This window comes from Brassica napus, chromosome C9, assembly GCF_020379485.1.
Source record: "Brassica napus cultivar Da-Ae chromosome C9, Da-Ae, whole genome shotgun sequence".
Classification (NCBI taxonomy): Eukaryota; Viridiplantae; Streptophyta; class Magnoliopsida; order Brassicales; family Brassicaceae; genus Brassica; species Brassica napus.
The window spans coordinates 3,206,365-3,220,480 of record NC_063452.1 but is presented as its reverse complement, the minus strand read 5'-3'; the positions used below and the strand labels follow the sequence as shown (position 1 = coordinate 3,220,480).

The 14,116-nt window shown below is 31.8% G+C and overlaps 1 protein-coding gene and 1 long non-coding RNA gene across 2 annotated transcripts; both read left to right on the top strand.

The window, feature by feature from the left end:
• Positions 1-6,187: 6,187 nt before the first annotated feature.
• Positions 6,188-7,578, top strand: LOC111213713 (zinc finger protein STAMENLESS 1-like). The gene has a single exon (XM_022715532.2). It carries the CDS (start codon positions 6,484-6,486, stop codon positions 7,276-7,278), a length of 795 nt encoding a protein of 264 aa, XP_022571253.2. The 5' UTR covers positions 6,188-6,483; the 3' UTR covers positions 7,279-7,578.
• A 1,197-nt stretch (positions 7,579-8,775) lies between these two features.
• Positions 8,776-13,190, top strand: LOC125593289. The gene is made up of 3 exons (XR_007329211.1): positions 8,776-11,646; positions 11,768-11,850; positions 12,405-13,190. It is a non-coding gene; the product is annotated as an uncharacterized LOC125593289 (long non-coding RNA).
• The last annotated feature ends 926 nt before the right edge of the window (positions 13,191-14,116 follow it).

Below are 14,116 nucleotides of genomic sequence, written 5' to 3'. Positions count from 1 at the left end.
CCAATTATTTTTATTGGTCTTGTAAAAAAAAAAAAAAAATTGCACAGGGTCTGTAAAAAACATGAGCCGGGCCTGATGGAGCCTTTTTGTCTATCTTGCAGATGTTTGGTAAATGAGCAGAAACTTCAAGGTTGCATGATCCGTGTTCGGCTTGCGGACACTGCAGCAAGCAGCGGCGCCTAAAATATGCACTTAAGTATTTAACAAGAGTTTTTATGTATAGTATGTTCGTGTGTTTTTTTTTCTTTTCGAATAATATGTAAAATTAATTCAGAAAAAGTAGTTTTTACAGCTTTTAGCTACCTGAAACATAACAGAAACTCAACATAAACTTAAGTCTCGGGATGGGCTATATATGTATTGATTATTACATATTTACACGAGAGTTATTTTTGGGTTCACCGGAAGTTGTTATTTTATATTCAGTATCTGTTAAAAAATGAAACAAAATATTGTCAATTTATATCATGATTTTAACTGAGTAGAAATCAGTTGAAAGATAGAGATGGATGACATTTCACTAGCAATGGAAAATAGACGGTAAAATCAGGGTATCAAGTAGAACGGGCCTATCCTGATAAGGAAAAACCACCAGAATTTTATGGACCCATTGTGGACATATTGAAAGCATTCTGTTGGAAGGTGCGGTGCCCTCCGAAAATAAAGTATTTCTTATGGCAACTCCTCTCAGGGTGTATAGTTGTACTGAAAAATCTAAAAGCAAGAGGAATACAAGGGCATATATGTTGTGCAAGATGTGGAGCTCCAGAGGAATCCATAAATCATGTATTCTTTGAATGTCCTCCAGCACGACAGGTGTGGACACTTTCAAAGATACCATCGAATCCTCATATCTTTCCTCTCAGTTCTTTTTCGCAAATATGGATCATCTTTTTTGGAGAGTCACTCCAAAAATGGATCATCACCAATTTGTATGGTATATTTGGAAAGGTCGGAACAACAAAGTTTTTAGCAATTTGGATATTGATCCAAGAGATACGCTTAAAATAGCGGAACTAGAATCAACACTTTGGGCGGAGGTACATGTAATAAGTAACCAGAGGGTTGCACATCAAGTGCAGGAAAGAATTGTACCAACAATACCAGGAAGATGGTGTTTCATAAATGGCTCATGGAAAGATAAGGAACAATTTTCATGACAAGGGTGGTATAGTACTTTAGTGGGTTTTGATGGATTGCCAGGGGCAAGGAATGTAAGGACCAGTCTTTCACCTCTCCATTCGGAGGTGGGAGCGCTAATATGGGCAATGGAATGCATGAGGAATTTAAGGCAATTTCAGGTCACATTTGCGACAGATTGTTCTCAATTGGTAAAGATAGTCTCAGAACCAGAAAATTGGCCAGCGTTTGACAATTACCTGGAAGACATAAAGCTTTTGAAAAGAAGCTTCCTAAACTCAGAGATCGTTCATGTACCTCAGACGGAAAATCAAAAGGCGGACAGCTTAGCACGCAGTGCTAGGAAACAACCGTCTTTCGTCGTTCACATAGATGTAGAGTTACCGGTTTGGTTTACAGAGTAGTATGAGTCTATAGATGTTTGATGTCAAAAAAAAATATCATGATTTTAAAATTAAAAAGTAAAAAAAAAGTACTAGATGCAAAAAAAAAATATTTTTAACGCCGTCAGCAAAACACTAAACCCTAAACGCTAAATCCAAAACCCTAAACCCTTGGGTAAACCGTAAACCCTTATTTAATGTTTTTGATTTAGGGTTTAGGATTTATCTAAGGTCTATGGTTTACTTAAGGGTTTAAGGTTTATTCAAGGGTTTAGAGTTTAGAATTTAGAGTTTAGGGTTTAGTGTTTTGCTGACGGTGTTAAAAATATTTTTTTTTTGCATCTAGTATTAGTATTTATTTATTTTTATATTTTTATTTATTTTCAGATCATGATATAAATTGACAATATCTTGTTTTTTTAAAAAAAAGATACTGAATATAAAATAACAACTTTCTATTGGTACAGGTTCACCCTAGGGGGTGAACGCAAGAATAACTCATATTATATATAATGAATTTTGGAAGAAGCCAATGAGACGTTATAAATCCATTATATATTAATTGATAAGCATTACAACTTATGACTATAGCCACGTATAATTACTAGGATGATTCTCAGAATCATCAGAAAATAGGTTGGTTCATCTAAGTATATATTATATTTTTTTATTAAATTAACTATCAAATTGATTAGAAGTGCATAAAAAAATATTCTTCATACTTTCTTTAAATAAAAGTTACGAAATTACCTAATATGATTAACATATATACGACAATTAATGATTTTGAATAATAAAGATTTGATAATAGTTTTTGTATCCTCCATCATTTTTTTGTTTAATTTATATTATTAAAAAAATAAACAATCACATTAACCATATAATAAAAAATCAAAAAAAATTCTTATATGTTATATGTTACTTTTTTTAAAACGACTATAAAGTACTAAAACTTTTAAAAGTCTTACAATAAAAATTTTGTGAACAATGGTTTTATTTTTATTTTTATAAAAAGATACAAATGATCATAAAATTATATAAATATGAAGTATCATTTAATAGGTATTCAGATTAAATATATATATATATATTATTTAAATTAAACTATATACCATATAAAATACACAAATATTTTAATTTTGAAATTTACATTGAAAAGGTATTGAGAGCTGAATATTTTAATTTTGAAATTTTCATTGAATTTTTATAAACAATTCTAAATTACTAAAACTATTAAAAATCTTTAATTAAATATTCATATTAAAATATACTAAATATTTGGTGATAAATATTTTTGACCGGATTTTGGAAATATTTTTAAAATGATTTAGGAAATATAATATTAGAGATTAAGTAAATCTAATTGGTTATTTGAAAATCTTTAGTTAGTAAAATATGAAAGTTCGTATTATTTCAAAAATAATTGTAGATATTTGTAGCAAAAGTTAGGCTATATTTAAATGTGAGTAGTTAGAAATAGTATAAGTTTAGAGAAATATATAAAGTATAATTTAAAAAAAAATATCTATCTAGATTCAAATTATATCCAATTTTGTGATTCGCTTTTTATAAATTGTACATATTAAGATATATGTGATGTAAATAAGATAAACCAAAACTATTTCGAACAGATAAATGGTAAATAATTTTTTTTGGAAAGATCAGTGAACACACCTTCCCCATCTATATCACATTATTATTAGTGTGAGTGTTTTTATGTATTAAAAAAACGAACAACAGAAAGACAAACAGAATATGCATAATTTGTCATTCAAGATTTATACATGATATAAGAAAGAAAAAAAGATTTACACAAGCAATCATCATGCTTAATTTGAAAACAAGAACTATTGTATTTGTATAAATTTAAGTTTCACTCCGCGTAAGGCGCGGATTATCACTTATTAATTAAGTACACCAGCGTCTGAAAGTTAAGAGTGTGATTCAATATTTGTTGATTTAGATTATGTAGGACATTTAAACTACATGAGATCTGTTACATGGTATGTTTTATTCTTGTATAAAGACCTATATGTTGGAAATTGGTAGGACAATATGATGATGCAATGTCTGAAACTAAATATATGACAACGGAAGAGTATCCAAAAAAAGCAGTTTGAGTTCATGAACTTGTAGAAGAGTTGGACGCTGATCAAGGTGTTGTTCGGTTACATTGTAATAGCTAGAGTGTGTTATGTCTGGGCAAGAACTAAATGTATCCAATTTATAGCCTCAATGGCTTCTTCCATAACTTATTTTAGTGCACACCATGGCGTACATCATTCATCCAAATGCATTAACATAATCAACTTTGTCATATCTCTCTAAACTGGTCGGCATTTGACATGTCAATTTTTATCTCAGTTTTTTAGTAGCACTAAAATCTTTTATTTCAGACACTTCTTCCAAATATTCTTTTTTCACTGAATAATATGTTCGATGGTGTTCTCAACAATGAGCGTATAAACTATAAAGAAGATACCACAAGGTTAAAAAAAATTACTTTTCAAAATATTTGAAATGTTTTTTCGACCAATAATGTTTAACGTTTCACTGTAGATGTAATGTATTTGTGGACTTGGTTAGACGTAATTTTGATTTTAGAATTAACCTTCTCATACTGTCCAACGTAACCTTTTATAAATACCCCAAAACAAAGACTAAGTTTGCATGATTTTATGCTCTTTTTTTTATGTTTAATTAATTTGATGCATGCCAAAACGACAGTTTTTAACAATCTTGCTCTGGTGTGCGCGGATTAGAGCACAAAAAAAATTATCTTATTTTTACAGCTAATCTTTTCATTAATTTTTATTTTTTAATTCACCCACCTAACTAATGTACATAGTTTGGTTTTGATTAGGGCATCCATCAGACCTGAATTGCTCGAGATGCTTCATGCTCGTGGTTGCCGCATTAGATGGGACTGAAGAACAAAACTTACCTCCACTTTGGCAGACTGTAGCCGTTAAAAATCAATGGAACTTTCTTAGTAATACTTTAAATATGATTTCATAGGTCTACTTATGTATATACTTCATCCGTTTCATATTAAGTATTGTTGTAGAAATTTTTTTCCGTTACAAAATAAGTGTCATTTTCGATTTTCAATGCAAAATTTATTAATTTTATTCAACAATTTATTTTTCTATTGGTTGAAATATGGTTATGTGTATAGATATTTGTGTTTTTATATAGAAAGCATACAAAATTAATTTTTTTCATAATCCGTGTGCACAAATTCAAAACGACACTTAATATGAAACATAGGGAGTATCAATTATCAAATATTCTAATATGTTTTCAAATTCAGCTTGTCAGTTATCTCTACTGGTTTGGTCTTGCCTTGCAACATAAACAATAGTTTTTTGTGGTAATTTCTTTTTAAAAAAATATTATTTTGATATTCAAGGCGAAATGATCCCCGTTAATTACATTTTCAAGGTATTTGAAACGTTTGTTAGAATGTTAAAATCTATTCAACCAAAAAATTATATACAGCGAATTTACATGTTAGTCAGTGTTGCTAATTAAAAAATTTAGACCAAGGATAAGCTTTACTTTCACTAGCTAGCAACAAAGGTACTAATAACTAAGGGTGGCACATTTGCTCGTTAATTGTCTCTACTTAACTCGTCAGATCCAGTACTTGGTCTGACCAAGTCTAATATCAAGTAATCTGTTTAAATTATTTATAAGCACAAAACAAATATAAGTATTAATTGGTGTCGTTTGACTTGTTACTGGCTTTTGTTAATGAGCAAAAACACATTTTCTAAATCATAGTAAAATAATTTGTTTATATTTCCATTTTCATAAGTGAATCAAACATAGGTGATATATTTATATAAGCATCTTGGAATTTTCTCACTCTTATATATTCTATTTTCTGAATTTACTAAAACATAAAAACAATGAAATATTCTTTATCTATAATAAAGTTATTTATCTCTAAACTCTAACGAATTATCAAATAATTTACCAATAATTATCAAGTACCTCACAAGTAATTTAGAAGTAACAAATAGTAAAATAAGTAACTTGGAAATCCGTCGTTTTTAGCAAGTACTTGAAACTGTAAGTACTCGTTTTTAATAAATCAAATGTAGGTCCAAAATTTTACTATTCGTACAAGCCAAGCCGAAAACTAAATATATCAAAATACCAAGTACTCTGCTTGTACCCACCCCTACTAATAAGATCTATCAAATAGTTTTAGAAAATCTCTTACAAGCAGACGCAATCTACTCCTTACGACTTTATTTCCCTTAGTTAATAATTTTTACTCCCAAGTAGAAGTGTAGAACATAGAAAGTGAAAGTTGTCTACTACCAAAAAAGCTAATAATCTCACAAGTTTATTTTACCTATTTTTCTCTCATGGCAAAGAAGAAGCAAATCTAGTATGTAGTCAAACAGGTTAAGAATAGCATCATCCTCCTATAAGACTGAAAGATGCTACTTTGACTAGCTAGCTTATTGGTTGTTTTTTCATTTTCAAATATTTTTGGGCCAATAATTTTTAATACCATTACACAGAAAATACCAAGTTATATAATTATATTGGTACATATTAGTTAATGTTGACCAGTGACATTTAAGAAAAAGATGACTAGTAAAACAAAGATAACTTCTAAAATGGATTGAAATTTGAAAGTGGTGGTATATATTACGTAAGAATGAGTGTAAATACAGATTGTAAAAATTATTTCCATACATCACAGGAAGACAAAATGAGTAAAATCAACACAAAGAAAGAAATAACCATATCTTCTTGGATATGGATTGAAAATGTAGCTCTGACTTTAATTAATTTTACACAATGGAGATTTTATACCGTAAGTGTTAACGAGAGATGAGGTTGTCTTCTCAATAAATAGCGTCCTCACGTCTCTGAATCTAGCACACAGAGATAAAATATCACTTGTCAGTCTAAACAAACTAAAGAAAAATATATTGATATGGAGAACCAAGTTATGTCTTCTGCAAGCTCTTCCCTGGCCCAACTCAAAACATGCAATGACATTAACGTGGCTGTGGAGGAGTCCAAGGAGACGGCAACGGAGAACAACAATCCGGGACTAGGGTCTGATTCTCAGGAAGTTGTGACTGAAAGGAGGAGTGAGAACCCTAGTCTCGGATCTGGTGCTGTCCCAACAGGAAACGGCTTCATTTGTCGCTTTTGCAATAAGCGGTGCTCATCCTCTCAAAGCCTAGGTGGTCACATGAACTCGCACACGAGGGAGCTACAGTGGGAAAGGAAGCAGAAGGAGATGGAACAACAGTTCCATCGTCAGTGGATATTAAGTCAATATTCACAAGGTGCTTTATCAAATGATAATAATCTTGGGAACACTTCTGAACCTTTCAAACGCATATGTACCGGCCTTTATCCATCTTTCAATAGCGGACTCATGGACATGAATATGACCGTAGTTCCTCGCATGGCTCCTACTGGTTTCTTCTCAGGGAACACTTTCACTAACGGTTCCTTTTCAGGGGGACTTGAGCCAATACCCTCCTACAACAACTATCCCCCGATGCTCCCTAGAAACGTTCCTCCTTTTCCTCCACATAGGACTACCAATCTTCCTAGCTATTGGTATCCGCAAGAGAATGTATTGAACGAGGAGGATGTCATCTTAAAGCTAGGAAATGACAATATTGTGGAGATTGATGATGATGATGATGACGATGCTGTTGATCAGCCAGAAGAAGGGCCTTCTAAGAGCTGGGGCGCTGATCTATCCCTTTAAGTATTGTTTAGTTTTCATTTTGAGGTATCATATCTATTAGAGACCTCTCTCTATCATATCTATCTCTGAATGTTGTTTTTCTCTTCTTCTTTTTTAATTGTACTTCATTTTAAATATTCCTTTGGATGTAGCATCTCTTCTTCTTGTTGATTTGCTTTTTTTTTTCTTTATCAATTTATGTTTCCTTTTTCTCTGCCATCTATATATCATGACTTCATGAGTCATTTATCATTTCGGCAGTTGTCAAAATCCTTGGTTGGGGAAGTAATTTATACCAATGTTATGTCTCTTGATTACAAACCTTTCGGTCAGAACTCAGAACTATTGCTTATATGTCTCACAATTTTTGGGACTGATCGCAAAAACTATTTATCCACATATACTTAATTTTCTTGGTTAAGTTAGTCGAGTTAATATTTTAATGTTGATTTAAAGAGAACCCGTGAAGAAATTTTAGTTTCAGGAGACATGGTACTACACACCATAGCACTATAGATAGCAGTGTCAAATGGGTGGCTTATCCATAAGTGATCGGTGTTCAAAATATAATCGATCGGTCATGGACAAACCTATATGCGAAGCAGTTAATTGGCTAGACCCAATTTTATCCGGAAAAAAGTGGATCGAACTAGTTGGTTAGTCGACAATCCAAATAGTTAAAATATTATGTTAAAATACATTTGAGAGAAAAATCATCAATGCCCAAAAAAAAAAGTCCACTGGACATGATCATTTAAGCATGAAGATTCCATTTGAAATCAATTTTATATTTCTAATTTATTACTTGGACCATAAGGATGGCTCATTTTTGTAAGAAAGGAAATTAACTTGCCGATTCAGATAGCTAAACCGAAGATACATAATCAACATATAATATAGCAGAAGGAAAATTTGTAACACTACGTACAAACTTGTCCGCCATTGTATATGATGTTGATATATGCATGATCCTGAAGTTAGATAAGAAAGTCTTACTTTATCGAAATTCCTTTGTATGGATAGTAAATGTTGGTCATTTTTCAAATATCAACAGCATATTTACCGGTTGAGAACAGTTTGTTGCAAAGACTATCTTTGAAAACTGTAGGACAGCCCATTTAATCATAGTTTTTTTTTTTGTTTAGATCGGATATTATTTTATTTGGGTTTCAACCATCAATATCTAAAAACAGAAATATTTATCTTGATAAGTCCATTAGGATGTGGACAATCTAATTGACATCCATAGATCTAAACAAGTATCTTTTTTATGAAAAGAATATGAAATGCATCAATTGAATTATATTCAACATACTGTGTAAATACGATGCGTAATTATTAAATTCTTTAGCTTAGAATGTTAATTTGATATGATGGAGCGGTTCTGTCTATCTTGCAGATGTTTGATATCCTAAGTACATGAACAGAAACTTCAAGGTCGAATGATCCGTGTTCGACGTGCGGACACTGCAGCTACCAGCGGTGACTAAAATATACACCAAAGTATTTAACAATAGAGTTTTTATGTATAGTATGTTCATGTCAAACTCAACATAAACTTGAGTCTCGGGATGGGCTATTGCTGTATTGATTATTAGATATTTACAGCACAGACACAAGAGCAAGATTGTTCAAATTGTCGTAGTGGCATGCATCAAATGAATTCTCCAAACAAAGAGCATAATATTATGCAAACTTAGTAATTAGGGACCCTAGTAATTATTTAGGGTAATTATAACAGGTTACGTTAGACCGTATGAAAAGGGTTAGTTCTAAGCCCAAAAATTCCAAAATAATAAATTACTAGATTTTGACCCGCACACCCATGCGGGTGTTAGTTTAACTTATATATATGATTCTGTTCTAGCTTTGTTGAAGAACATTTCTTTTAGCTTTATTCAGATTGTAAAAGAACATTCACAATTACCTCGTGAGATCCATTTAAAATTTCTTCTTCTTACTAAAAAAAACTTTGATTTTGGTGCAAGTAATTAGCTATTTTTAATCATGTCCCTATGTGATTCTGCTAACTAAAGAGTTCCATAACATAATTTGTGTGTTTCACACTGTTAAAACTGTTTTTAGGATTAAAATGACTTCAGTTTAGTATCATTTGTCTCTGATCTTGGGTCGATTAATTTTGATGTTGTTTTGTTTGATTAGTTGGGTGATCATTGCATCCAAGTTCACTGATAAGAGCAGAAGGCAACATATAAGAAACTGTGGTTAAACTCTATTTAAGATCATCGTTTCTGGGTTTTGGTTTATCCAATAATGGGTTCTAATTTTCGAAATGGTATTATATACTTAAACTCTGATTTCAAGAGAGAGGTTGGTTCCCTGAAGAAAATACACTTTTGTGTGAGGTTAGACATTTTTTTATTACATAAATGAAGAGATTATAAAGTTTTCTTTTGTGTGTGTTTGGTTTTATAGACACAAAGATTGGTAAAGAACATATTGAATGAGATAGAAAAAGGGGTCTCATGTAACCTAGCGAATTTTTTTTTGTAATGGTGAACGGAGTGCTAAAACTAAGAAGAAGATGGTAAAATATGTTTGCCTAACAAACAAAAGTGTTTTTTTATTGCGTGTTGAAAATAAAATAGAAGGTAAGAGATGTATATCTAACCTATACTAAAAGCAAGATATCAAGCCCTTTAAACGCATCCACATCAGCTGAAAAAATCAGTCAATTAGAGATCCTTAACTAGCCATGTCATTTAGGTTAAAATATTGAAACAATATTGACTTCAATTGTATTCACTAAGAACTTGATCGATTGGTTTTACTTCGTCTTTATGTTCTCTGGAAAACGTTTTGGTAGTGATCGTAATAAGCACAAGTTTCAGCCAAAACGTTTTGCCTCAACACAATCAGTCTCCGATTTCCCTCCTCTCTTACTAGCCGCTGATGCCGCCTTTCAGATCTCCAATAACCCTAAAACCACCACCAAAAAACATAAACATAAGCCGCTTCAAAAACCAGGCCATACTGCGTTAAGACTGATTTCCCTACAATGTTCCATCTCTTCTCTCCTCATACATCTCCACCAACCGCTTTGACTATGTCCTTTCTCCACTGGTTTGTTTCTGATCGATTCTCACATTTGTGTATAATATTTTCTTTGGATATGGCGCTTCAGTGTTTTATATATCTAATGAAGTTTTTTTTCTCGCTCTCTGTGAAATGTTGGTATGCAGATGGCCCTTCGTATAGGCCGATCTTAGTGGAAAGAAACGGACACTCAGGTTCTACCAGTCTCTGACTCTGAATTACTCTTACAGGTTGTTTTGAGTTTCTTGCTTTTTGTTAATTTTTTTTCAAGATTAGTCTTTTATGTACAAGAGAATCTTCAATTAAGCTCTAACTTTCTATTCCTTCTTTCTTTCTTTAGTTTTGTTTAATGTGATTCTACTATGAAGTTATTGAGGGCTCCGCTGGTTAACTCTGATGGTGATTCAAAGGATGCTTTCCCAAATAATCTGGTAAGACGTAGGACCAAAATTGATGCAATGAATTGATTTTTAACCTCTAGCCATTAATTTTCATCGCCTTTGCTGAATTTCAGGTTTATGTGCTTAACGGCTGCGTTTTCTGTTTTGCCGTAGGTGTTCTCCATGTGATGTTGAAGCGTGGGTTTGCTTTCAGTGTCTACAATATGAACATCCTCTTGGAGGGTTTATGCAAGAATCTGGAATACGGCAAAACCGTTACTTTGCTTCGTGAGGTAAAGTTTGAGTTCTCCGCCTGATGCTGTTAGCTACAGCTATGTTATAAGAGGCTTATGCGAGGGGAAATAGTTGTAGAAAGCATTGGAATTGTCGAATGATATGCAAGGCATCCATAATAAGCACTGATATAAGTGTATCACCCTTTCACCACATCGTAATAAACTCAATTTTGAACTCATGTTATTATTCACAAATTAGTCTAATTTGGGTCTGCAGTCGTTTTTAACAAATGCTCAGAGGTTCTATGATGTCATGTTAGTACATAGGATTGCAGTTTGTTGGCGTTTTTGGGCTCTTTTAACCATTGCTAGGTTTGAGTTTAATTTTATTTTTTATTAGATAAGAGTTTGTAAAATGCAGATGGAGAATACATTTTATGCATTGAATAACAGTATAAACACAAAAGCATATGATAATTTTGACACATAATCTTTCTTGCAACATGCCATCAATTTTGCTGCAAAACATTGGGGTCTTCAGTGCCTTTTACGAGATAAGTGAGTCATATTCTGCTCGACTCTTTGGCTGACTTCACTTGCTTGCCTGTTTCTAAGTATGTTGTGTAGCCAGGGGATATCATGCCTCCTCACTGTTACTATGGAATGCAAGCTGAAGCTAAACGTAGAAATAGAGGCCCCGACACTTGAGTCTGAAGGTAAATTTGCATTCCCTATCTTTGCAAAACTTATGTTCAGTGATTGAGTAGTGTGCTTGGTACAGCTCAAGAATACAGAATAAAGCCTGCTTACTTTGTTTCTCATAATCTCCTTCACCAGCTTGAATAGGGGAACACCAAACCCATTTCAACATCGCAGGTATTAAGAAAAGTTCTGCAAACTTGGTATCAGAAGCTGCAAAGGTAAAGTTAGCCAGTGCAACATCATGTTTGTATTAAGTATTAACTATTTAGTTCACATGAACGCATCATAATAAGATGTCAAGCCATTCTTCAGTGTTATATCATAACCTTTCTTTCTTTAAACTAAAAAATTAAAACGACTACCTCTTCTATTAGGTTTTTCTTTTCTTTATATATGCGACTAAAAGTAGATGTCACTACTATGTTTTTATTTTCTTTTTCTCTTACTAGCTTAATTGGGTATTTTTGTTGTTTATTGCTGTATAAGGGTCGTCTGCTCAAGAGATTAAAAATTTCCTTAAGAGATTTGAAGTTGGATCTGGTCCTCTGCTTAGGGTTAGTCTCCTGATTATTAATTTTTTTTTACTGAGGTTGTCTCTTGATTTTTTTATCCTTATAAATACTGTATTACTTTTGAAAATTTAATTTTTTCAAAAGCTTGTAGTGTGTTGATTGATTTTTTCATGGTTCTGACTGGTATATATATATATAAATATATATATGCATGCCTATACGTACACTCTCTTATACTCTTTGTTATACGGTCAAAACAGTGTTCCAACAATGGATTCAATACAATAGAGCACATTGGTAGACTTCTACTCTTCAGTGATCTCTTAAGTTTTCAGAGGTTCAAAGAGTTCTATGCTTCAACCACTATCTCCACTGAGGATGAACCTTACAAAGGTCTTAGTAATCTGGTAAAGTGCTCCAATCTCTTTAATAATGTTGTTTATATTTTTATTTCTTCCTCATAACTTCAATTGATCTTGCCGTGCAATGAATGCATGACAATACATGAGTGTTTTCAGTGACTTACGGTCCTACAAGCAAATGACAGTTTTCTTGATAATAAACGAAATCTTAACATTTGAGGTCTATATGTTTATCTTTTGCTAAGTTTTTTTTGGTTTTTTTTTTGTTGTGACTGGACTGGTTTGGTTAGTTAGCCCCTACAGGAGACTTATTTTCTTACTTGGATGATCTGGCAAATTCATTGGATATTCAGGCTTACATAAGAGAGTGTGTTTGGACAGCCGGAAATTGATTTCCCATCCCAACAGTGTGTTTGGACAGCCGGAAATTGATTTCCCATCCCAACACCGTCTAGCTAGCTAGCATCAATAGCGTATGACACCGTTAGATTGCCACTAAAAGCAAATCCACAAAAAAATGATTCATCTCCTTACCACTTCGGTTTTCTCCTTGTGAAATTAATAGAATTTTCTCATATGTATTCACCCTCTTAATGTTTTGTGGTTTTTTGGAATGTTTGTGTTTAAGTAAAAATAAGAATTTCGTTTCAGCAATTCAAATAATATGTCTATGGTTTTATATCAGGATGTCTACTCATACTGTTTTATAAAACACATATACACAGTCAAAAACTGTTAAATACATTACACAAAATCTTGATCTTAATTTGATATGACAAAATAGATAGATTAAGATAATTAAACTATGAACTTTTTTACCAAATACAAAAAAATAATATTTAATTTAAGATAATGTAATAAATTTAGTTAAGCGAACATTTTAAATAAATGTCACAAGTCATACTCTTAACTAAAATAAATTAACTTACTATTTTATACATTTAGTTACTATAATTATAGAAATTAGTGCATTCATTATAGAAAATTTATTATATTTTTAATATGTGTGAACAAATGAAAAAATTATATTTGTGGATTAAGGGAGCAATAAAAAAATTCATATAATATAAATATAACAAATTAATTAAATGATTAAAAAAGCATTTATTTGAATTTCACTCTTTTTACAATTAACTCAAAACTAAGTGATATAGATAGTCAATTAAAATGGGTTTATCTTCTTATTTGATGCTGTAAAAATGGAGGTCGTTGTTGGTTTACTTTAAATAAGTACAAACGACACATAAAATAATAAATGTTAAAATGTCAATCATTTTGACACAGAAAATTAATGTTGATCAACAATGTTCTAATTTTCTATTCAGAACATCAACACAGCTCATTTTAAAGAATTATATCAAATACAATTCAATTATTTTTTTCAAAATTACAACTTAACTACTGATCGCCTCAACAACAAATATTTTGAACACCACTAAAATCTTCAAAGCTTCGTAAAGAGGAACAAAAAAAGTTATTCACACATGAAGTCAACACTTAACTTAGCATCCTACAACAAATAAAGCTTTCCGTAACAAACAACATTTCAACGACAAAACATCTCATTTACGGCCATATTTGCAAAAGCTAAACATTCGATATTAACTAAA

Bases quoted from the DNA above. Each gene is read 5' to 3' on its own strand.
- LOC111213713 (XM_022715532.2), top strand. From the start codon at position 6,484: ATGGAGAACCAAGTTATGTCTTCTGCAAGCTCTTCCCTGGCCCAACTC.